Genomic DNA, 25,857 nt, shown 5'->3' with positions numbered 1-25,857 from the left:
TTTATATTATGTTAAATTACCACCACAAAAATGGTTATTTTAAATCTTAGGTACATTCATTGATTGTTTTTTTGATTTTGTTGCAGCTTGTTTCTCGGCACATGGATCTATACAAATTGAATGTTCCAGCGGAATAAAACGTAAGTGAGAGATGAAAAAATATATTCTTGCGATGAAAATCCTTCCGAAAAAGAGTTTCTCTCTTTTCCCCAACGAAAAAGAGAGCAAATCCCACCTAAAGAGAGCCAATCCCAATAAAATATACCGTTTAATTTTCAAAATATTTGATTTACTGGATTGCTTATAAAATAAGGGTTAAACAAAAAAGGTCAAAGGTTATTGGAGCAGACAGGATCGTGAACAGTCGATAGGGTATCTTAACATTACCAGTGCTCGAAAGCAGAGACATCTGCATGGTGCTGTAAGACTTAGCGCGAAATTGAAAATCTTAATTTCATTCTTTTATATGCAGTTAGCAGTTTACAGAGCATACACTTTTACATAGTCAATTGATAGATGGGCGTCATCCAACCATTGGTCGAGCATCGGTTTCTGGTGTTTCCAGAAATCCGTCATGGCCCGAGGCTCCCGTTCATGCCACGGCTTCAGTGTGTCGTAGAAGTACTCGTTAAATCCTCCCACTGCTAGGCCAAAGGTTATATAAAACTCCTGATCGAAGGGCGCCAGGCCAGTGCCCTCCTCCAGTTTTTGGGAATTGGGCAATCGCATCCCATTCACAGTCGTCTCGCTAAACGCCCCGCTTTCGCTGCCCTGGCGACAAATCTCCTTTCCATCGACCAGCCACTTGAGCTCCCGCGGCGTCCACTCCAGGGTGTAGTTGTGGAAGCTATCGCTCCAGTCATCGGAGCTATCATTGCCGCCCACTTTATGGCAGACTTTGGCCGATCGGAGTGGCTCTTCGGCATTGAGCAGGGCCCCCGTGTACAGATCAATTTTGCCATTGGCTGGCCGAGTGTAAGCAATGCGAATCTGTCCCGACTGATAGTCATCTCCGTACTCCTGATTCTTGGGCTGAAGCCAGAGCTGGGGAGTGAGCCACTCGGCCCGCGGCATCTTAGCACGAACATCCACTCGTCCGTATTTGAAGGAGAAACTCTGCCTGGTAGAGAACTGAGCCGTCACCATAGGTGGCAGTCGATCGTTCCTCTGCCTGCCATCACGAACACAGTCGCTTGGAGTATTGGCGGCACCCGTGCAGCCGCTACCCAGATCCAGCTTGGCATCCAAATTCTTGTGGAACTGGCGCTTCGTGGAGGTTGTCGTCAGTACCACATGGCCGTTGTGGAGGCGCAGCGTGTTGGGGGTATCATCCACGTAGACATTAAACTCGTAGTCGGGCGATCCGGAGAAGCGGCGCTCCGCTAGCCACTTGCTGGTGTCCAATTTTGCAGCACTGAACTCGTCCACGAACACCAACTGTCCGGCGCAGCGAGAGGGTCCGCCGTTCACCTGAGTCTTCGGTTGGTCGCAACCGGTTCGGATGTCAATATCCGGGTCCGATGGCCAACTCCAGGGCGTGGTTGAGACCGGTGCTACCGGAGATCTGGGTGTAGTCACTGCGACAGTGCCATTCCCGCTGTAAGCATCGACAACAAAAGTGCCATCGTCTTCGCGATAACCCAGGCCATTGTAGATAACGTATGTCCAGTAGTACAGGGTGTCGCCTGGCTTGAGCACCGCCAATCGGTCTCTGAAGGTCCAGCGGCCGTTTTTCATCTTGACAATATCACGGGCCCAGGTGCCCGCCTCCAAGCCTTCCATCTCCTCGTTCAGTTTGCCGTGGAAGGCGAACAGTGTGATCCCCTCCTCGTGGGGTATGGAAACCTCAAATCCCTTGGGATAGAATACCTCGATCTTGGCCTTTGGTACTTCATAGCTTTGCACTTGCACACAAAGGAGGAGCGCGAGGAGACAGAAGCTCCAGACAATACAGCGAGATGCATCCGACATTCTGGAACTCAAGTTCTAAACTGAGATGAGCAGTCAGCAGACAAGTCTGACTTATCAAGAAACCGGTCTTTATTTTAAGCACTAAGCACTACTTATAAATGTGTGTGGGAAGAGATTAAGTGCTCCCAGAGAGGCGAATATAACGAAAGAAGAAGAGAGAGAGCGAGTGAAATCGCAATAGAGTGTTCTTGGGTATAACCCAAGCATAATCATCATCAAATGCTCACGAGATTGGGCTAGGCATTGTTTTCACAAATATTTTATACAATGACAGCACAGTTTTCCAAGCAAACGCTAAAGCTGTTTGAAATGACGCGCGCTGCCCTTCAGACTTACAATCGTAGTCGGCTTAGTCAGCTGTGCCACTTATCGAACTAGTTCGAATTCATGGTAGAGTATTGGAGAGTACATATATATAAGCAATAGGCATGTCGAAATCGTGCTTCTATATGTTTAAATGATATAGAATCTTCAGCAAAATATGAATGTAAAGAAAAATCACACAATTGCTGAAATTTTATCCATCAATTTATGGTGAAACTGCTCCACGCAGTACATGGATCATCGGAAAGGGCATACAAGTTTCGATAGAAAAAAGCACACCTGTTCGTTTTTGTTTTGTGGAACAGCAACATCGGATGTGCTCAGAATTTGTCGTCTGTTCTCGTTCTCGCTTAATTAAAAATGTACATATTTTAGTAAAATCTTTAACAAAACCACACTTTGGGGAAACAGACTTTGGGTGCGCGTATATATTGTGGGTGCTCTTTTTCGAATAAAAAGAAAAAACCAATAAAAATTCGTGAAAAGATAATAGCAAATAGCAATAGGTTTTCGGTTTGTTTCGCAGCGCGAGTGTGTGTGCGGGTGTCCAAAAAAGCTGCTGGTGGCTGATATAAACAAAAGTACCATTAAACCATTGCGAGACGTAGCTGCTTTGTTGATATTGTAAGTAGTTCAGTTTTATATAATTCAATTCGCTTGCTTGTGTTCTTTGCCTGCATTTATTTTGCTGTTGCAGCAACGACAAACAGCTGTGGGGTTGCCAGATAACCAAGTAATTTATAATTAAGACATCTAAGTAATTTTGCAATTGTAAACCATTATTTTGGTGGCTTTTTATTGTTGCAACATTAGCTTATTATTTATTTTCTTCGCGGACGGACCAATTGCGGGCATTTAAAATATCGATGTATCGATTGCTGTAATGCAGCAGTTCGCTTACATGGCAACACTGCGCCGTCGCCACTGCAGCGTCCAGAGCAGCTGTCAGCTTGTTGTTGTTGGAAAAGCTCGAAACAACAACAAGCAAAACAACTGAAAATGATTGATTTTTCTCGTGCGTGTCGGTCGGAAAAGTAGGCGACGACGACGACGACGGCAACGAAAACACAAACCTAACTGGCAGGCAGCAGTGAAAAATTCAATATCTCAGTCGTCTCGCTGGCGAGCGGACGGAGCAGCAGCTCGGAAAAATAAAAATTGGAAGTTTTTCTTGAAATTCTAGTGTAAATAGTTAAAAGTTTTTACAAATTTAACAGTGCTTTTCCAAATTTTTTTTGAGAAACGTGTTTGTGTCCGTGTGTGTAAATTCGTTTTCAGTGTTTCGAAAAGTAAGTGCTAAAAGGTGGGATATTATCCTGCGCATTAAAGGCAACGAATTTTCAATTCATAACGAAAATAGCCATCGCATAATAGTAAAGGGGATTTCCCCAAGCAAAGGAATTTTCGCTGCTGTTGCAAAAAAAAGGGAGCAGGATAGCAGAGAAGAAAAACACACATAGCAATTCCATCTACGTCACAGATTCGCGAGTGTTTGGTGGTGTGTGTGAGAGCACCCCCGGAAATGTAACACACATACCAACGCGAAAAGAAAACTTGCACCTGAAAGTTTCGTCCATCTTCGTACGCCTTCGTATCTCGTCTGCCCCTCGTGCTGTGCATCGTGTGTCGGTTGCACCAACGTAGGAAAAAAAACAATACGCAAAAAGAAAACAAAAGGTTAGTTTATTAGTGCGGAATTTTCGGTGCGGTGCGTAGCTCTTGCACCTGTCAAAATCATATTTTAAATTCGGACTTATTTGGCCTACTTTTTTCTCGGACTCGCGCAGCTCCCAACCAGGGTTGCTTTCATCTCTCAGAGATATCGTAGTGTGTGTGCGTCTGTGTGTTCATGTGTACGTGTACGTGTACGTACGTAACCAATTGAAATTGGGGCAACTGGCAAAACGGCAACGAATCAGTTGAGCAAAGCAAAGACAGCAATAAACCCCTAAAAAATCTACCTACACCCCAACCACAACCCGAATTCTCTTCCCTTCCCAAGGGTGGGAGCGTGGAAATCTGGATAAAAGCTGCAACTTGGCCCAGTTACTTAAGTCTAATTGCAGACGTGATAATAGAACTGCACACACACAAAAAAACCGTGGAGGCAGCAAACAAACTTCATTTGCCAAGAGTTTTTCAACCAAATTTGTTTGCACTCACACAGACACAGACGGCAGACGGCCAGAACTACTGCATCGCGTAATAAAAGCGCAGCTAGAGATGGGCGATTGTTTGGTTCTTCGGATGTCTGAAACAAAGTGTGATGTGTGGAAGAATTTTTTTTTATTTTCAGCTAAAAGTGTTTATTAAAAGTGACATTTAAGAAAGCGCAGTCATGTCAAAATGCTAGTTAGCTAGTAGGCTTGTGGAAGTACGTACTAAAAATGTACAACTTCTTTTTGTTAACGACACGACTATCTATCTACTTAGCTTTTCGTTTTTCAGTGAATAATGACTGCTTATTTTTAGATTAATCTTCAGAACGATGCGATAGATTAATCGGGACTTTGACAGGCCGAACATTTCACATCTCTAGCACATTGTATCTGGTTTTAATACAATAGGGATACATTTGATGGGATTGTTTGTAGGTTGTGTCCAATTAAATCGTGACATTGACAGCCGCTATGCCTCCCATCTCTAGCTTACCGTGCGCTCTCTTGAAGCTGAGCCAAGCTGTCTGTGCTTTTGGCGGCACAACACACTTGTTTACTTTTCAAGTGTGTGTGTGTGTGTGTATGTGTCCATGCATGTGTGTATTCACGTCTGTTTGTGTGTGTGTGTGTGTTATGGGGGCGTTACTGTCATTGTTGTTATTGCTGTGCGACATCGTCGTCGTTTCGTCTTCGGTTTTTTTGGGGGTCGCGTCGCTCTCTTCTCGTTTGTAGGGCAAAATTATGTATTGAACATGCCTGTTTTTCCTTTTTTTTTGGGGTATTTTGTTTTTCGCAGTGGGTGGTTGGGCGGTCAGGCTGTTAGAAGCGGGTGCGGCGGCAGGGCGGAGAGGCACCTTCGGTCAGTTTTTCATGCCTGAGTGAGCCATTTCATTGGCACAACAATTTTGTTGTCTCTGTGCATTTACCTAATTAAACCCCCCACCCCACCCCACTGTCCATTCCATCCCCACCCCACCCCTTTCCGAACAATGGACGTTTTCCGGTCGCGCAAACCAAAATGAAGTGCGTGTATACGAACGGAAGGGGACGGGACGGGCCGGGACCGGACCGAACCAAACCGGACCGGAGCGGAGCTCGGGAAATTAGATATTGTATGCAAAATGGGCAAAGCATGGAGCATACATACGAGCGTTTGACCGACATCTGGAGCCCCACTAAAAACGCTTGCCCTCGGGGGTGGCTTTTCTAATTGGAAAAGCGATCAATTGTAATCCCCCGCCGCCATCGTTAGTCCGGTGTTTCTGGTTCACTTGAATTGCGCTACAATTTTAGACAGCTTGCCCAGCCCCATTATCTGGCCATATCTCCATATATGTACATGTACATATTTATTAGTCATTCGGCAGAAAATAAGAGAAAAGTTTAGACAGAAAGTAACACTTTGCTTATCAATAATTGATTGATGGTTGTTGTGGTTGTTGCCGTTACCGTTGCCCCTGCCCCTGCCCCTGCCTCTTGTCCCATACGCATTGCACATTTTATGGCTCATTTTATCGTCGCATTCTCCTAGTTCCCGATATAAAGTATAAAGTGGAACGTGAACAGATAGTAAATTTTGTTGTATGGCCGTAGAAACCAGGAACACACAACGTCCACGTCCGTCACATGAACAAAATTGCCCGTTCCCCGATGATGAATCAGATAAAGTAGAACTTGGGGGCTACCCATAGATCAGAAATATGAAAAATGATATGGTACGAATATCTTGACCATTATTATTAGCATATTCTACATATCATGTGTAATAAATGATATTTTCAATGTGTGCTTGGCAACCCTTGAGGAAAAAGCACAGCAAAGAGGAGGCGCGACCAGAAAGAAACATCGACGGCCAAACGGTCAGCGGTAAAATACTTATATTAAGGGTTTTAAAAATAGGAAAATAAAAATTAATGTCAAATAGCTTTTGCTTTTGCTTTTGCTTTTGTTGTGGCCTGGCGGCTAGAGGAGCGGAGTGCTGCCGGGGGCGGCTGCTGCTTCCCCGCATGCTTTTATTTATTTTTAAACGCAATTACGTTCGGGCAGAGGCTTGAGGGATGCGGTTGACGTGTTGACATTTCGAAGAACCGATTGTACAGAGCAGAAATATGATTAACTTATCACTTATCTAACGTTCCCTCACGTTCTTCTCTTCTCTCCTCTGTTTCTGTTTCTATTTCTATTTCTCTTTTCATTTGCCGACACTGGCTGGCTGGCGACTGATTGATGTTTTTTGGATGGATATACACTTACCAATTCCAATCCGAATTGGAATTCCAACGTGCTGCTCTGGCCCACTTTCTATGTAGGCTAAGGCAACAGCTGAAGTGACGCGCAGCCCCCGGGGCAGCTCAAGTGCAGCCGTATAACCACCCACATTGGTGCGGGCACCATGGACTCGCTCAAGTTACCAAAGGGTAAGGGAAGCCAGAAAGTGTGACGGATGACAAACAGCTAACAGCAGACCTGGTTTCTCCTCCCTGTCCCTTCTCCACACCCCCCACAGCCAGTAGTGCCACAAGCAGTGCCAGTGGCAGCAACAGCAACCTGTCCGGATCGACATCCGCGTCAGCATCCGCAGCCACATCGCCCACATCCTCGAACGCAGCGTGTGGCGGCATGACGACAGCATCATCATCCAAGTCGCCGCCCGGCCTGAGCAACAGCAGCACGCCGATCACAGTGCGCTTCAATGCCAACGACGAGTCGCTGGATGACATCCTACAGTCATTCCACCAGAACAAGCACAGTCCCAGCGGTGGGGCTAGTGGCGGCGGCGATGCCTCGCCCACGCTGCTGGGCATGAAGAACAACGGGATGGGCCTCAATGCCGCCGGGATGACGTGCGACTCCCTCTCCAGCAGCCCCTCGCACCAACAGATGCAGGCGGCTCTCTTTAGCGTGAGTATCACTAAATAAATGATAGCGGCCAGTCCCTGACCTGTCACAGATCCCTCTGATTACTGAACAGAAAGGTCCTCCTATAAATTGCTAAATAATTAAGATATAATATTAATAGTCCATACAAAACAGAGGGTATCTAAACGTTCGCCCCCCAGAACAGTGCCTTTCATTCTTGTTTACGTTTTCGGCTCCGTCGTTTGTTATCACCGAATCCAAAGCCCCAAATTATGATTCATTTCGTTGCGTTTGTCGTAGAACCGATTTATCGCAATTATACATAAATTATACAGAACGCGCCACAGCGATCGTTCCGTCGCTCATTCCTTCATTCGTTCATTCTTTCATTCGTTTTTGCGTCTGTCGAGACGGTGCAGTACAGTGCGGTACGGCAGTTGCCAATTAGCATTTGCTTGCCCAAATTAGTAGTACACTTATTCCCTGATACGTCTCTGCCACTCTGCCACTGTAATGGTTTCACTTTTTAAAGAGCAGAAAATTTAGTTTTTTCTTTTCGCGCTCTGTTGTTGTTGGCAGAGAGCGTGCGCTCGGGCTCGGGCTCGGGCTCGCTCTCCCGCTCCCGCTCCCGCTCCCACTAGTGTGTGTTTGTCATTCAAATTGTGTCTATTTTTGCGGGACCGGGTCCGCGTAAATATTTGACCGCTGCAAACGTTGCCAAAAACTTGCAACAGATGTGCTCGTTGCAAAATCATTTGGCAATATTACTCATTGTTGCAAAATGTTATCTTCTCTTCCCTTCCCTTCCTTTCTTTTCATTCCTTCTGAACGCTTTCCTGTCGCCGCATTGGATCGATCATCGCACCACAGAACGAAGAAGTAAATCTGCGCAATAACTACATGCAAGGCGGTGGCTTCTTCAATCGCAAAAGGTGAGTGCTTCCCCACATGACCAGCTTACATTTTACAACACTATCCTTTTTTTCGGGGTATTCGGGGACTTAAATGTACACTAACCAAAAAAAAAAAAAACAAAACAGAAATAGTTGAAAACGCCCTAACATAATCGTTGTTGTTGTTTGTTGTTGCCACACACACACATACACATCTATAGAAATTGCATGCATAAATACTCGTACATACGGCATACACAAATATGTGTGCAATAGTGGTATTCCAGTAACTGCTGCTGATGTGATTCGTGCCGCCAAACGCAGGTAGAAGAAGCTGGTACATCAAAAGCATTTACTGGCAAGGCATCTGCTGGAGTACCTCTAACCAAGAGTGTTGGACAACAACCGAAAGGGTTCCTCGTGATAGGAGGTTATGTTAAGCTGTGTTTTGGCTTTTATTGATCCCCGATCCCCAATCCCCAATCCCCGATTCGTGCATTTCCTTCTGCCACATACAATCTGTAGTTTTTTTTATGTTTCTCCCGAAGTTCGTTGACCGTTGGTTGTTGGACCTAAAAAATGACTTTACTGCAGTTTTGTGACTTTGATTTTTTACTTTTATTTTTTTTTTTTATGTACGAGTCCTGCACCACTTGTGCATTTTTAATGCGTTCTCGGCGGCGTTGCCTCGGCTGCCAATGGCCGTAAACTTGCCTGCTTTCCAGCCTGGCTCTGGCTCTGGCTCTGGGCCTAGACTGCTTTTGTTGCTTTGTCACCGAGAACTGCATTTGTAGTTGTGTTCTACGTGGAGCATCTGTGGAGTGCAGCCTGCTTTGTTTATGCTACCTACAAACATGCAACATTTCCCCGCCCCCTGTTGTGCCCAAGTCCGTCTGCAACTTTCAGCTCAAGTGCCTCCCCGTCTGGCCGTGTGGGCGGTGGTTCCTTTTAGTGGGTGTGGGGTATGTCCCATCAACGTCACGTCACGTGCCCATCGTCTCGCCCATGCTTTGTTTCTGTGAGTGTGCTTCCCCCCTTTCCATTTCCAATTTCATTTCCATTTTCATTTGTGGCTTCTCTCCATTTCTCATTTTAAATATTAAAATCTGCAAGTCTAGAGCTCTGTTTGATTTCTGGTTCTGGCTCTGGCTCTGGTTGTGGTTCTGTTTCTGTTTCTGTCTCTGTTGCTGGTGCTACCTGAGCTTTAGTCTGGCTGAGCGGCCACTTCTCCTCCCATCGTTTGACGTCATTGCGCCTGATTCGCTTTATTAATTTCCGTGTGCCGTGTGGTACGGTAGATACAAGTACAAGTACGAGGGTGAGTGCGAGTGCGAGTACGAGAGTGAGTACGAGTGCGCTATATGTATTCTTAAAGACTTTTTGCTGTCGGATTTTCAATTTCTCGTGTCAATCAGATTTACCTATTTTTTTCTTTCTTGTTTTTCTGTTTTTTTTTTTTTTTTTGTATACGCTCTTCCCGGCTCCAACCCCTAAGCTCCTGTGGCAGTTGTCATGTTCGTTCATGTTCGTTCATGTTCCTTTTTTCCCGTTTCCCATTTTCCCCGTCTCGCTCTCCTTCTCTGGATTCATTTCCGTTACCTTTTTAATTAAGTTTCTAGAGCTAATTGCATTCTATAATTGCATTTTTCAACACTGTCGACTGTCGACTGTCGTCGCCGTCGCCGACGCCGCTGTCGTTATCGCCAGCCTCTTGTCAGGGTTGTTGTCGTTACTGTTGCTGTTGTTGCTCTTGTTACCTGAGGGGGCGACTCTTATCAAAAGCATAGCCAGACGAAACCACACCACACCAGCCACCAGCCACCACCATCGGTGGGTTCCATTGCTGCCATCACTACTACCATTACCACCCCACCACCATCACAGCTCCATCCACCATTTTCCCCTCTGTTGCTGGTTGCTGGTTGCTTTTTTATCTATTTACACTTGTACACGTTCCAACATGTTTGTTACACACACATTTCATCATCAACATGATCATCATCATGAACAGCATGAACGGCATGAGCATCAGTGGAAGCAAGCAGCCACCAGCAAGCAGCCACCAGAAGTAGCAACAGTCAAAACCCTTGCCCCATCCTCTCATCTGCGTGGCAAAGTGTTTGTAATTTTTAAATGAAAAGTTTCCATGCAAATTCATGTCTCTTCTCGCGTCTTGGCCTCACAGTTTGACATGCAGTGAGTTTTTTGTACTGTTTTTGTTGTTGTTCAATCAATTAGCATGATAGTGCCAATACACCAACAAATAGCACACAAAATTACACCAACAGCAGCAACAGCAACAGCAACAGCAACAACATAACGATTTGAACTAGTTTAGTTTTCTATTATCATACATACATATTTACATATGTATTTGATATTTATTAACCCCTTGCCGCCCACTGTGCCACCACCAATTTACGCGTCGGCATATGATTTCTTTTGTTGTCTTCTCTCTCTCTCTCCCTCTCTCTCTATCTCTATCTCTGTATCTGTATCTGTATCGGTTTCGTTTGTTTTTCTGGGCCGTTTCCTTCGAGAACTAACCATTAAACCAGTGTCAGTGCAGCAGCAGTCAAGAAAGTGTTGAAAAATTCCCTAAACGAAAGGAAACCAAACAAGCACAGTGCCAAACAAAAACTAACAACAAAAAACAATAAAAATAAGCCCCATATCGAGCTGCCTTCTAAATCGCCAAATATACAAAAATAAATAAAGCCAGCGTAATTTAAATTTTCATTCTGATTGGATATCTAGCAAAACAAACCAAGTCACCACCAAAAAAAAAAAAAAAAAAAAAAAAAATGAAAAATACCACCACCACTGCCACCCACCGCCACCGCCACCAAAACCACCATCCACACCATTTACCACAGCAACAGCAATCCTACACCACAACCGCCAACAACAACAACAACAGATCTGAGAGAAATCTATAAAAATATAATAAATAATTACGAGCCTATAAAGAAATAACAAAAAAAAAAAGAAAAAAGGAGCAATTCAAGATTTGATTCAGGATTAGTATTGGCTTAGAATGATCTATCAGAGAAGAGCCTAGTCGCATAGGTACAGCTATTACTATTGAATGGTTTCAACAGCAGTAATTTATTTCAATCGTTGTTGATTCGTTTTTTGCTATGCACTATAGTTTTAGCAATCCCTATCGAAGATTACAGTATACTATTCCTGCATAGCTTTCAGAGACATTGCATGTGGATATGTACATAGATACATAGACCCCCAAGAATAATGCAAATATTCATCGTTTCTCGAGTGTATGCGTGTGAGTGTGTGAGTGAATGTGAAGTATCTGCATATATATTTGTAGCCTTCTAAGAAGTCCAGCCCCGCAAGACGAAATATCTTATCAGTTGATCAAAAATTTCTTTCGAATATTTGCGTTATTTTTTTGTAACGCTGGGCGGCAATGGGTTAAGCATACACCACACACACACACACCCCCACACCCCCACACCCACACACACATACAAATGCATTATTATTTTTGTACATTTTAGTATTTAACCAAACAACAGCAAATAAAACCGAAGCAAATCTTTGACCAATTGCTCCTTTTTATAATGCAAAAACATAGTAGTATCCGGAATCGGATGTCCGAATACGAATCCGAATCCGAATCCGAAACCGAAACCGAATCACAGACAAAATCCACAATCATCATCCATTCAAATTGCCAATGTTGTAAAAGCCTCTCTTCATCTTTGTTGTCCTTCCCTGCAGTTGTAGCGGCCTGCCGCCCAATCTAAATCTCAGCAAGCCGCCGCCCCAGCAGCAGCACCTCCACCAGCAGCAACAACAACAACAGCAGCAGCAGCAACTGCACCAGCAGCAGCTATCTCCGAATCTGAGTGCACTGCATCATCATCATCAACAGCAACAGCAACAGCAGCAGCAGCAGCAGTTGCGGGATGGAGGAGCCCACAGTCCCTCGTCCCCAGGTGGAGGCAACGGCGGTGGCGGTGGCGGTGGCGGCGGCGGATCGCCCTACAATGGCTCACAGGCGGGCTGCAGCAGCGGTGGAATCTCGCCCATTCCCCTCCAGATGTCGGGCGTGTCGCCCAAGTACAGACGCAGCATATCCTTCCCCATCAAGGGCACCTCCCCGACGGCCATCTACGGAGGATCTGGATCGCATATGATGGACGGTGGCATGTCCGGTGGCGGGCACATGAACATACCGACTCTGTCCATTGGCAATGGTGGTCTCGGTGGAAATGGTAGCGGTGGCATGCCCACGGCCGGCGCCTCTGGTGGCGGAGATGCCCCATACTTGGGCAACAGCTATGGCAACATGATGCCAGCCAATGGACAGATGCACCATGGCGGGGGCGGCGGCGGCGGGGGCGGCGGCATGGATAACACGCTGACCGAGTATATGCGCAACATGTCGCTGGGCAACAACGGGGACAACAATCTGGCCCTGCTGCAGGACAGAATGCGAGTGCTGGGGGGGCCCAAGCACCTGAGCGAGGCAGATGCCATTGCCATAGCGGCCAACTCCAACGATCCGTCGGCCTATCTGAATGCCCTCAAGATGGGCTCACCATCGCGCCACTCTCCGCACTCGCCCCACTCGCCCATCCAGGGTGGCAACGGGGGCCAGGGGGCCGGGGATAGCACGGCCCGCTTCTCGCGGAAGGTATTCGTGGGCGGTCTGCCCCCAGACATTGACGAGGATGAGATAACCACATCGTTCCGGCGCTTCGGACCGCTGGTCGTCGACTGGCCGCACAAGGCCGAGTCCAAGTCGTACTTTCCACCCAAGGGCTACGCCTTCCTGCTCTTCCAGGACGAGAGCAGTGTGCAGCAGCTGATCGACTCGTGCATCACGGACGAGGACAAGCTCTATTTGTGCGTCTCCTCGCCCACCATCAAGGACAAGGCCGTGCAGATCCGGCCATGGCGCCTGGCTGATGCAGACTACGTGCTGGACGCTACCATGTCGCTGGACCCTCGCAAGACGGTGTTTGTGGGCGGCGTGCCACGGCCCCTGAAAGCCTTCGAGCTGGCCATGATCATGGACCGTCTTTACGGAGGTGTGTGCTACGCCGGCATCGACACCGATCCCGAGCTCAAGTACCCCAAGGGCGCCGGCCGCGTGGCCTTCTCCAATCAACAGAGCTACATAGCCGCCATCTCGGCACGCTTCGTCCAGCTGCAGCATGGTGATATCGACAAGCGGGTGGAGGTCAAGCCCTATGTCCTCGACGACCAGATGTGCGACGAGTGCGAGGGCCAGCGCTGCGGCGGCAAGTTCGCGCCCTTCTTTTGCGCCAACGTGACCTGCTTGCAGTACTATTGCGAGCACTGCTGGGCCGTGATCCACTCCCGTCCTGGCAGGGAGTATCACAAGCCTCTGGTCAAGGAGGGCGCCGACCGGCCCCGTGCCGTGCCTTTTCGCTGGTGTTAACGGCGGCGCTGGTAGGCCGCGCTGCACGACGAGAGACGCCAACAGAGAGAGCAGAGACACCGCCTGTTGGACGCAGCGCTGGCAGTGCCCAGACCCATAACGAAAATACCAACAGCAACACTAGAGTCAGGAGCAGCATCCACATCAGCATATGCATACGCCATGGCATCTGTAGCGGAGCCGATGCAAGCGCAGGAGCAATGGCAGGAGAAATTCGTAAACTAGCATATAAGACACCACACGAGACACAGACACGTGGACACACACTCCCACACGCAAAAGACATTTGTCAGTCGCGAGGACGAGACTCGACTTCGGACGAGATTCGAGACAGAAAACAAACGAGCAATGAGAAAGCAACCACTAGGCTAGTATCGGCCTAGCAGGAGGAGACGAGGCAGTCCTGCAACTGCAACTGCAACAGCCGCCAGAGTCTAGAAATGATTTCTTGTAACACTCGCCTACATAGTAGCTTTAGTTTTAATTTATTTAGCGATCGGCTATATGTATTTTTTTTTTTTTTTTAACTCTCTCTCATTTTATAGTATCTGTATGGAATATTATTTTTTCATTTTGATAGACGCCTACGCAGTATTTTTTGTACATTATTTTTTAAAATCGGTGAATCCAGTAGAGTTTGCCATTTTATCTCACAAAAGACCACCAAAAATCAAAGAATGCAAAGGGTATGTTCAAGATACTTCCTTTAGCCAGCCAAAAATCCTCGCATAAGGCATATGATATGATATATGTGTACCCCTCGTAGATAATGTTATCCTAAACCACCACATAAGAGGCCATCTTCTGTATGCCAATCGAGGCTAGTCCAAAAATGATAAGTGAGCATGGTTGGGTCAGAGAATCTTCCATAAAGTTCCTAACTTTAGACAGAAAATATAAGCAAAAGAAATGCTGCACCAACACCTGAATGATGTAATTAGGAGTTTCTTCCATACTCATCAACACTTTTAACACCTATAAATCCCTTCTTTGGCAACACTTTCAAACAAAAACCAAAAAAACATTACACTTTCGATTACACTATCGATTTTTGTATCGACTGCGTTAACGATCAGGTAGCCGGGCAACCGAAAGCGGACCCCGGCCCGGTTGTGGAGGACAATTCATTCTCGATAATAACTTATACGCTATCACCTATAGCTGCTTCGCTAGCAATTATTGACCTACACTAATCATACACAATTCAATATCCTTGATATTTTCCAACTTTAAATTCGATTATATACACTCAATCCTACACCATCAGCTTGGCTTTAGAGCTGAAGTCTGATGCTCGATTATAATTTCTGCGTTATCGATCTTTGACCTACACTTATAATACACTATTCATACTTATTAACTCGATTACACTATTTTACACTTTCTCTTATGAATATTCATGAATTCATGTTATCGATTTTAACCGATTTTAACCGATTGCAACAGACAGCCGAGAGCGGGATGCCCAGCCCAGTTGGTGAAAGAACACCATATAGCCTCCACTTAATATTGAACTTGTTGTTGATTGTGCGGAATCATAGCGGCATTTGAAATATTGTTGTTGTGCGAAAATCGTACGAGGAATACATAGGGACACCCGAGAAACACTTGTGACAGCTACTACCAGGTGGCCAGTGCACACTACGATTTTCGCACACTTCTCCCTGTCCACATATGCTAGGGCCCTTTATTAATGCAACTGTTTTGAAAAGGACCCCGACCGAACCTATCATATAGGCTCATTTAGAATTTTACACTAGTCGACACAGTTGCTTATATTCTCCTGACAAAACACTAAACCAATTTGAAACTGAAAATTGTTTGCATTTTTGCCATTGGGCATTGTACGAAATAATAATAATAAAAACTTTTATAATAATAATAATTAATAACTAGATGCTCTCCATCCAAAGAGAGAGAGAGAGGGAGAGTAAAATTGCTTGTGTTCAGTATTATGATTTATTTATGATTTTGTTGAATTGTTTAATGTCACGCTTGGCCTTATTTATTTACGAATTGTTTTGTTGTTATAAGTACGAGTACACCCTTCGATTGATTGCTGGGCGTGTTGCAGAGAGAGCGAGAGAGAGGAGCGACAAGAAGGTGCAAGAAAAACTAGAAAATATTTCTAGAAGAAAGATATATGTACAAACATATATCTGCAATGTATGAAACCATTTTGATATATGACATACATATATTATTAACCCTATGAATACTTGTATTAGACAAACTTTTTATATAGAAACTTTTTGTATACACTTTTTTTTATTACTCTAATTGTTATTCGAGAAATTAGTTTAGTCCAAATCTGTAACTGAAGACGAGAAATAATGATGAAGATAAAGATAACGATGGAGATTGAAGATGAAGATGAAGATAAAGATGATACTAAAAATGAAAAGAAAACGCAATTGAAACGCTGCGACATAGAGAAACAAATGCTAAAACATCTAAAGGAATCTAAATCTAAACATATATACAACTTATGTGCAATACTATCTCATAAACAACAATTCAAACAAACGTATTATACGCAACTATATAGGTACATACATATATATTTATATATATATGTATATAATATGATATGATGACGATGATGATGATGATATGTGCAATCGTATAACCGAAATAGTTAAATATTAACGATCCCAAAGCTAAAACTGTACTTCAACTGCAGCTATGCAGATTGGTTTGCCTGCTGGTTTGCTCTTTTGTACAATACGAACATGTTCTTAAGAAGTTCTCTCTTCCCTTTAACGGTATCCTAGACGCGCAATCAAATGGTATATCTAGAATAGGTGCAGTACTTGTGGATAATTATCAAAAATGAAAATGAGGGGAAAACAGGCAAACTTATTTTGTAATTTATACGAGTTGTTGATCAGAACGGAACGGTGCGGAACGGAACGGAACAGAGCGGAACGGAACGAAAGGAACGGTGAAGAGAAGAGAAGAGAACGGGAGAAACAATACGAAATACGATATTTTTTCTATACTACCAACAAAAAGTACTACGAAACTAATTCAAGAATTCGAAATTTGAGACAAACCAAGAACACAGAAGGTAGGATGGAAGGACGAGAAGACGACAAGACGACAGGAAAGAAGGAACGAAAGCCCAAGCTGCTTTGGACTTTTAAACGTGCATATTCGCATATGTGTATCTGATATATATACATAAATACATATATATTATTATATGATAGTCAAATCTATTAGCAAATTTTTGCTCGCGCTTTCTTTACAAAACGAAAAAACAACAAAAATTAAAACCAAATAAAAATACAAATAAAATTCAAGTCATGCAAAAGTTGTAACTCAAGTTTGAAAAGGAAAACTAAAACAACAACAACAACAAATTAATAGCAATTTTTCTAGAATTTTTATATTACAATTAAACTACGACATATGTATGTATGTATGTATCATATATAATATATATACTATATATGTATATATTTTTTAAACTACATAATTAGAGGACTTGAGCGTTCGTTTGTTTTAATTTGTATTTTTTGTAATAACTACCAAATAATGTGTATTAAAAAAGCAAAAGAATCTACACCAAAAAACAAACAAAAAAAAAAAACAAACCAAAAAACAAAAAAAGAAATCGAAGGTAAACCAATTAAATATTATCAAATACGACGAGTATAACGGCAGGCGCCTGCTCTATGTAGTGTAATACATTTTGTGCAAATATTTAAACAAATGCGTTGTTCTAAAACTTTCAAAGTAATGAAATGCTAGTCTCTTAAAAAGGCAAAATCTGTTACAAAGCGGAAGCGAAAACTGAAACGGTTACGGTAATCGGTAAGCTGTAATGAAAAAACAAAAACTGCGTGTAATGATGATGTTTTTTATTTAAATGTAGTCAAATTCAATATTTTATAGATTTTTATACTTTTATATAAACATATACCTTATACTTTAACTGTTTAAAATGTTACAAAAAACGAAAGAAACAAAAATCCGATTTAAATATGCTATCAAAGCTGTAACTTATCAAACAAATATTTTACTATATACCAAAACGAAAGTCGATAGAGAGTGAGAGAGAGAGAGAGAGAGAGAGAGGAGAGAGAGAGGAACCCCGCTCAATGTTTTTCGCTGCAATTGGGAATGGATATCTGGAATCTGAAATCTTGAGTAGCGTGCTATTTTGTACACTATAGCACTATATAGTATAGAGTTAAGAATCGGTTCAGTGTTGTTTTGTATTGGGTTTCAGCTTTGATCTTGTGATCTGTTGGTCTGTTCCCTCGAGCGAATTCCAAGAAGCGAAGATGATTAGTCAAAGACATTTAGTTTATCCCATTTCCGAGCTTTTAGTTCGATAGAGAATCTTGTTATAGATCAATGTTTATGTTGTTTTTGATATGGATCCTAGTGTTATGCCGTCATATATGGCATCCTATATACGAGTATATGAATATTTTTTATGCCTAATTCTTAATATATATTTTTGTATGTTTTGTAGTTGCAAGTAGAGTTTCCTGGTAGATTTAACGTTGAGACATTTTTATACTTTGTTTAATTCTTTTTTATACATATACATATTATGAATAAAGTACGACAAAAAACAAAAACAAAAAATATATAAAAAATAAAACAATATTTGATATATACAATTTATACAACAGAAAAAAATAGGACAAAACAAAAAAAAAACAAAAAAAATAACGTTTTTGCAATTAATAAACGGACATAACGTAAATTGTGTTTTATTTATTTTTATATATATATCTTGTATGGACTTTTTTGATATAAAAATGTAAATAAAATACTTTTAACTTAGCTGAACCACAAAATATAAAAGAAAAAGAAAAAAAAACTGTTAGTACATATATTGAAATACTTAAACGATACGAAAGACTCTGAAAAAGGAAAAGTATTGAATTCGAACTTATTAAAAATCTAAATACGTTTACTGAACATCTAAACAACAACAAATTGGTCAATATGTGTTTTTTATACGAAAAATACCAAGCATAAAACTAAAAAACTAAAACCTATAAATAATTATATGAAATTTACATGTAGTACAATTGATGAAATTTAAAAAAACGTAAGCAGTGAATATTTTTGAAAGAAAAATAATACGAAAACATGAAAACGAGAAATTGCTTCAAATAAATGCTAAAATAACTAAATCAAATATAGAGAACACTTACACACTTGATACAATATGTAGATCCAGCCCTGCGTAGTGCATTATCCAATCCTAGGCCGCATTTGAGGAATCTCTTCTAAGGGAAGTTGGAAATACTCTTCATTTCGGATTGATTGATTGTGAACAGAAGCGAAAAATGTAGAAAGACAGGGAGAGACACAATGTGAGAGAGAGAGCGAAAAATTAAATTATTTTTTGAGTATTTTCATAGCACAATTTTTGTACAGTGTATGGTTTGTAGTTAGCGAAACAAGAAATGTAAACCAAACGCGTTTTAAATAGTAAATTTTTTAGCATCAGCCCCCAAGTCCCCCCTTAAAGAGAAATGAATTCGATTTCCATTTCATGCTAATTGGATCAAAGCTTAGGTCGCCGTAAAAAATAGTACATATAAAGAAGAAAACATTGCAAAAGACAAGGTTATTAAAGAATATTAAACACTCACAACATTTGGTACCTTTTAAACATAATTAAAGAATTTTATGAATCATTAAATTGAGAAATTGTAGCCTGTAAAGCGGGAGTCGTATCGGATCGTATCGTATCGTATCGTATCGTGTCGGCACCCGCACTTCCATTTTAATTTGTCTTTTTCGCCTGTGCCGCGGAATGGCAGACGCGATAATACATACACACATACGATCGTATATTGTATAGATCTACACTTGACACATTACACACACACACACACACACACATACATATGTACATGTACAATATTTAAGGTTTATTACTTCAAATAAACTGAAATTGAGCGCCCTTACTAATGAATTCCTTTTAGCAAAATATTCAGAAAAGAAACAAAAATGAATCCAAGCAAAGGCATATAATTTTTTAGCATTATACAAGTGAAACAAAAAAAACTACAAAATCCGAAAAAAAAACAAAAACAAAAACAAAACCATATACACATACATAAATAGTAAACGGAAAACAAAAACAAGTTGGCAGATATGAAAACTATATAGTAAATCAAATAAATATATATACACATATATATAGACACGTAATCTGTATGAAGCGTATGAAAAGAAAACCAGAAACTAGCGAAATATTCCATATTTTATAGTCATTTTCAATAAACGTAATTTTTTAATTTTTACAAAATTAAAGTTGAAAACAAATTAAGAACAAAACCAAACAAAACCAAACAAAACAAAACAAAAAAGTAACATTTGTAGTTTTCTAAAGACCCAACAGAAGAACAGATTAAAGTGGAGAAATCCTATAAACCATTTCGATTTCCATGCGTGTTTCTGCTCCAGACGTTTTTCAATTTAAATAACAGAACAAATGTTGAGAGAAATGTTATAAGCCCCCCCTCCCCGCTGTCCGCCCCCCAGACCCATAACAGACGATAGATAAAACATACATATGTACTAACGTAAAGTAAATAGAGGGAAAAATCAATGAACGAATTACCAAAATTAATATATATATATTAAACACATATGCAAGAAGCTCTCTCCCAGTCCGCCCCTCATAAAAAATTCTCTAAAAATTGAAACTGTAATAGAAAACTATAATATCAACAGTACTTCAATGCAAATACTTCGAAGAAACAGAAAATAAAGAAACGCAAAAACCAAATATGAAACAATTTAATTAAAAACGTATGCGTAAGCGAGTGCGTAAAACCGTAATGAAGGAAATATACATATACGATTATACTATATACAAAGAATATATTCAATGCAAAATCATTTTCTTAAGAGCCCTCCCCGAACCGAACCGAACCGAACCGAACCGAACCGAACCGAACCCCAACCCCCGAAGGGGAACACACACAGAAAGAGCATCCAACAATCGGCGTTTGTACTCAAGCAAAATAGATATGAAGAAACCCACACCCCCCCGACCGACACAACAACACACCGACACACCGACACACCGACACACACACACACACACACACCCTGACACTGAGGATATGAGGTTATGGAGCAAGTAAAACAAAAACAAAAACAAAAACAAACAACAAAATGGCAAACAAACATATATCTTCATTCAAATAAATAAAACAAAAAAACAAATACTTTTTCTGGAATAATAAAACAACCAAGATCTTTTATTCGGGGATACATATGTACATACATATAAGAAAGAGTGTTAGACGATAGCCACCCATATCTCTAAGATTACTGGTTCCTTGGTTTTTCGGTGGGAAATACAGAGGAAGCAGCATGGAAGAGACGAATGTACTGTGATGGAGTACGGATCTCAGAGTAACGTAGATACCGTCAATCCTATATTATCAATAGCATACTTTTCTGGGCCATGGTTGTTGAATAGTCTAACGGCAAAGATAACTGTTTTAAAAATGAAATACAAATTTAAAATTTCAGATCAGGCAGCATTGAAGGCGTCTCACCCACGTCCAGCGGCCCCAATCTGATAGCCGCTCTAACCGCCGCAGGCATCAGCAGCGGAGGCGGAGGCGGCGTCGGAGGACCGACCGTAGACACCAGTGGGGGAGTGGGCACCTGGAAGCTGATCAAGGGCAAGGTCACACAAACCCTTGAGGAAATCAAGTCGTCCAAGCATCCGTCGCACCATTCAACAGCCATTCCAGCGATTCCAATTATTGTGGCTGACCCACCGTCCATTGGCTGGAGCCCCACCGAGCCCGACTCGGACACCGAGTGCATTCCATCGCTCAGCGAAGATCTGCCTCTGGACCCGGATCATAAGCAGCACCACCAGCAGAACTCCGATTCGGATGCGGAGGCCGAGCAGCTGCAGCACGACAGCAGCAGCCTGGGCAGCGGCGACGTTGCAGCTGCCGCAGCCGTACCCATAGCTGGTGCAGAACGTTCCCGCCTGCGCCGCGGCCTGGCCCACATCAAGTCCAAGGTGAAGGCCAAGCACCAGGCGGCAGCCATGAGCAAGAAGGACATCAGCCACAGCCCCAGTGCGCCGTCCGGTTCGTTGCGCAGCGGCTTTCTGCGCAGGCGCAATGTGGTCGATGTGGGCAGCGAGCCATCGACCCTCCAGCAGGCGGCAGGTGCCTCCGCGGAGATTCCCATTGCCAGTGGCAAGGTAAAGAAACGGAGCATCCTGCTGGCCCGCAAGGATGTGGAGATTGAGTCTGGAGTTGAGGTCCTGGAGGATATGATACCCATGGCGAACAAACAAGCAGGTTTTCCGGTCGAGTGGCCAGAGATGGGGCCTGCGGATGACAGGGATGGCGGAAGTAAGGGGGATGAGGCAGATCCACGTGCAAGTTTCACCCTACCTTTTGCTTCACCCGAAGCCACAGTGTCCTTTGACGAAAGGCCTCCCGATAGTCCAGAGTCAATGTCGTGGTTCAGCTTCTTGTCCAGAGGAAGCAATGTCAGCCTCAGCGGCTGGCGTAGGCATCGCGGAACGGTGTCATCCATTGCCACACCCATAGCGCTGGGGGCCTCCATCGTGGTGCTGATGATCCTGCCGATGCAGGACTTCCTACGCGGCGTCTTCGCCACAATGCTGTTCATCGCACTGATAGACTCCTGCGGCAAACACCTGCGCTGGGTCTTTGAACACTTCATGCTGTCCACGCATCCGGAAAGGGTGAAGTTCAGGATACCGAACTACGAGGCCATGCCAATCTGTAAGATCCCCTCGGCGGAGGAGCACAAGACGATCAAGACCTACTCGGGCTGGATGAACGAGCTAGACAGCTACGATCCGCTCACCTTCTCCTTCCACATGACGCGATCCATCTATGTGCGACTAGATGGCTGCATCCTGAAGATGTCCGGCACCCAAGCGAGGATACCCAAGCGCTCCATGTGGAACGAGCAGCCCATCGATCGGAAGAAGATCCTCTTCACCGATCATCGCTCCTACGATCTGAGGGACTGCCGCATTGAGCTGCTGCCCCTGGGCCTGGCCAAGAAGCGGTCAGTAGCTGATCCTTGAGAAGGACCCTCTTCAACACTCTTATTTAATTTTCTTCCTTTTCAGCTTCTTCAATCGCAAGTATCCCATCCAGCTGATCATCAAGAACACCAGCGATTCACCCACGGCTCGTCTCTCAACTGAATCTCTGTCGGATTCAACGCTCAGGCTGGAGTCCAATGAGGCCCGTACATCACTAACCTTTGCCCCTGGCTCCACGCCCCCTTACGAGGATCAGGAAAAACAGGATTTTGCAGCCACTGTAATGCAAGGCGACGTAAGATGCAATCAATTGAACTCGAACTGTGGAGATCACGGCTCTAACTTGTCCTTACTTACAGTTGCAACAACTACGGAACAATGTGAATCCGGACACGGAGCTCAACGACATCACGGTGCCCTGTGGCGATGAGGTTCGCCTGCTGCTCTTCACGCGCTGTGATCGGGAGAAGGAGGACTGGTATCGCCGCTTCATCGCCGCCAGCAAGGGGCGCGTCCATGAGCAGGACTTGCATGTGCCGATGGCACGTTTTGTGGAGGACACAGATCTGCAGATGGCCGCCGCCAGGCAGGCAGTCCGCATGGTAGGCGCTATGGGTGGACTCAAGGTGAATAAGCAGCTGCCTCGGGTTTTACCGAGATCCCAGTCGTTAATACTTTGCTTACCCATAGGCGCGCCCGAAGGATAATCAGAGCGATGATCGGAGCTTGGGCGATGTGTCGTTTGCCTCGAATGTGAATGACGGTCAGCAGACGCCCGATGTAGAGTTCGATGAGATAACCGCGGATGATTTACTTCCCGAGACGCCGAAGGAGGAGCAATTCGAGGGAATGATCATGAGTTCCGATGTGGCTAGAAATCCAGCGGACTATGTCCGTTTCATGGCCGGCTACCAGGTGCGGCACCTTCTCACTCTGCAATTTTTCAGTTGTAGTTTTCTCTTTCGGTTTTTATGATTTTATTTGTATTTGTTTCGCATCGATCCATGTAGAAAGCTTGCCGACAGACCCAGATCCCAGTGACCAAAACTGCCCGCCGCGAGAACGGCTCAGAAAAAAAGAAAGTATGTTTCTTGGCTTAATTTTCTTCCAATTTACGTTTGAATGTGCGAAGAGTTTTTGAAACTAAATAATGAGAAAAATTTCTACCTAGAATCGCCGCGCCAAGCGCCAGGAAGATGAGCTATGGAAGGGCGTCGACCAGTCACTGTTTCTGGGGCCCTCCGGCAGCATTGTCTGGGCCAATGTCCTCATGGGGCGCTGTCTCTTTAGCATGCTGCACGACGCGAAGCTCCAGGAGAGGATAAAGGAATTTATGCAGAAGAAGCTCAACTCCATTAAGGTAAGTGCAATAAGTCGAAGAATCAACTATAGAATCGTATTCATGGTTGCGATTTCTCCCACAGTTGCCCAGCTTTATGGAGGAGGTGATCATAACGAACATCTATATGGGCGATTCGCCCATGCTGTGCCATCGCGTCTCCCAGCCTATGCTGGACGAGCGCGGTGTGTGGGTGGATGCGGACCTCACCTACGAAGGACTGGCTCACATCACGGTGACCACCAAGCTCAATTTGCTGCGCATCCGCGCCAAGACCAAGGCCTCGCCAATGGGAGCTGAAAGCGGTCCCAGCACATCGGCGCAGCCAGATCTACCTCAGTATCCGCGCAATCTGGGTGACGATGACATACCGATAGACAGCAGGAGTGCCATCTACGACAGCGATGGCGAGAGCACTGGGGGCTCCTCCACCGAAAGTGAAAGCCCACCGACGGGCGCCGCTACTGAGACTGCGTCCGGGACTGAGTAAGTTTTCCTCCTCTATGGTGGCTGAATTCCTGCTGATATCCCCTCCCTCTTCGATTGTGTCAGGTTCTTCCAAAACTCGCCGGGGAACGCACGACGCATCTTCAAGATCGTCGACCGCATAGCTGCCTCAAATCTGTTCCAGTATGCCACCGAGCTGCCGTACGTACAGAGAGCCATGGAGAACATGAATGCCAACATCACACTGCGCGTAGATCTCAAGGGTATGGTGGCTCGTGGGACAATCAACATACCGCCCCCGCCCTCCGATCGGGTGTGGGTGTGCTTCCGAGGCCCACCTCGCCTGTGGATATCAACCAAGCCCCAAGTGGGCGACAAGTCCGTCGACTGGTCCATTGTTACCAATGTCATTGAGAGCAAGCTGTGCGAGGCTGTCAACAAATTTTTGGTCTACCCGAATATGGTGGACTTTAACATACCCTTCCTGGCCAAACCCAGCTACGAGGACGAGTCGCCGGCTTCGCCCAACTAAATACCAAAAAGGAGATTACCATTTGATAGTATCAGCTGAATTTAACACAAAGTGTGTGCACCATTTTCCACATTATATCTTAGTTCCGAGATTAGCATAAAGCTTAGCTTAGAACCGAGATCTCTCTGGCGCCCACCACGAGTACTTAGCCATTAAGAGCCGGAAGACGATGAACAGCAGAAAAGGTCTTTGGAAATTTGGAATTTTGAATTAGGAATTTGGAACTTGGATTTTGGGAATGACAAGTCATAAAACGCTTATATTGAATACATTCGTTTCACACTCCAAAACAATCCAAATAAAAATCGATAGTACTAGTATTCTAGGAATCTAAGTTTGTGTATCTATACAACTAATCGTACAATTATTTGCAATAACATTAGCCAAGTCGCAGGTTTGTGACTTGCGCTTTAACAGCCGCTCTGTGAGGTCGACAAGACATGAATTCCAATAGCATAATGCAGGCATATACTAGATCCATAACTAACAAAACTACATGCATGCATACATATATACAAACATATTGTATTTCAACTAGACTTCTAAGTATGGGTGTGAATTTTAAATAATAATCGATTTTTTTCCGGTGTATGGTCTCATTTTTCATCAATCGTTATATGTACTTAAAGCGTTTCAACTGCAAATAAGCATATTTACTCTTAAGCAGGAACTTATCCGTACTTCCGTTTGCCAAATGAGAAACAAAACTATTTGCAATGGTTCCAATTGAAAAACTTCGAAATATCATTTACAAAATGAACAAAAAACAAACTTAAACTAAATAATTTTTGTATATGCACTAAATACATTTATGTATCTATGTGCATATCTTTTACATAAATAAACGAAAGCAAAA

At 43.7% G+C, this 25,857-nt stretch overlaps 2 protein-coding genes across 7 annotated transcripts; one reads left to right on the top strand and one right to left on the bottom strand.

Annotated features, from left to right (window-relative positions):
* Window positions 1–272: 272 nt before the first annotated feature.
* LOC108152264 (gram-negative bacteria-binding protein 3) lies at window positions 273–2,001 on the bottom strand. Its single transcript, XM_017281479.2, has one exon. The coding sequence runs from the start codon at window positions 1,969–1,971 to the stop codon at window positions 481–483; it is 1,491 nt and encodes a 496-aa protein (XP_017136968.1). The 5' UTR covers window positions 1,972–2,001; the 3' UTR covers window positions 273–480.
* Window positions 2,002–2,587: 586 nt separating this feature from the next.
* On the top strand, window positions 2,588–25,857 carry LOC108152263 (translational regulator orb2-like). Of its 6 annotated transcripts, XM_017281475.2 has the most exons (13): window positions 3,265–3,584; window positions 3,656–3,972; window positions 6,764–6,871; window positions 6,961–7,355; window positions 8,184–8,245; window positions 21,165–22,703; window positions 22,768–22,978; window positions 23,043–23,309; window positions 23,374–23,598; window positions 23,694–23,765; window positions 23,855–24,043; window positions 24,108–24,508; window positions 24,575–25,857. In XM_017281475.2, exons 3-13 carry the CDS (start codon window positions 6,847–6,849, stop codon window positions 24,999–25,001), a joined length of 3,813 nt encoding a protein of 1,270 aa, XP_017136964.1. In that variant the 5' UTR covers window positions 3,265–3,584; window positions 3,656–3,972; window positions 6,764–6,846; the 3' UTR covers window positions 25,002–25,857. The 6 variants fall into 6 exon arrangements, with proteins under 6 accessions (XP_017136962.1, XP_017136964.1, XP_033242295.1 ...); XM_017281473.2 differs by lacking the exons at window positions 3,265–3,584; window positions 3,656–3,972 and adding an exon at window positions 2,588–2,919; XM_017281472.2 differs by lacking the exon at window positions 3,656–3,972 and having other exon boundaries at window positions 3,267–3,584.

Source organism: Drosophila miranda, chromosome XR, assembly GCF_003369915.1.
Source record: "Drosophila miranda strain MSH22 chromosome XR, D.miranda_PacBio2.1, whole genome shotgun sequence".
Classification (NCBI taxonomy): domain Eukaryota; kingdom Metazoa; phylum Arthropoda; class Insecta; order Diptera; family Drosophilidae; genus Drosophila; species Drosophila miranda.
This window is presented reverse-complemented; position numbering and strand designations above follow the sequence as displayed.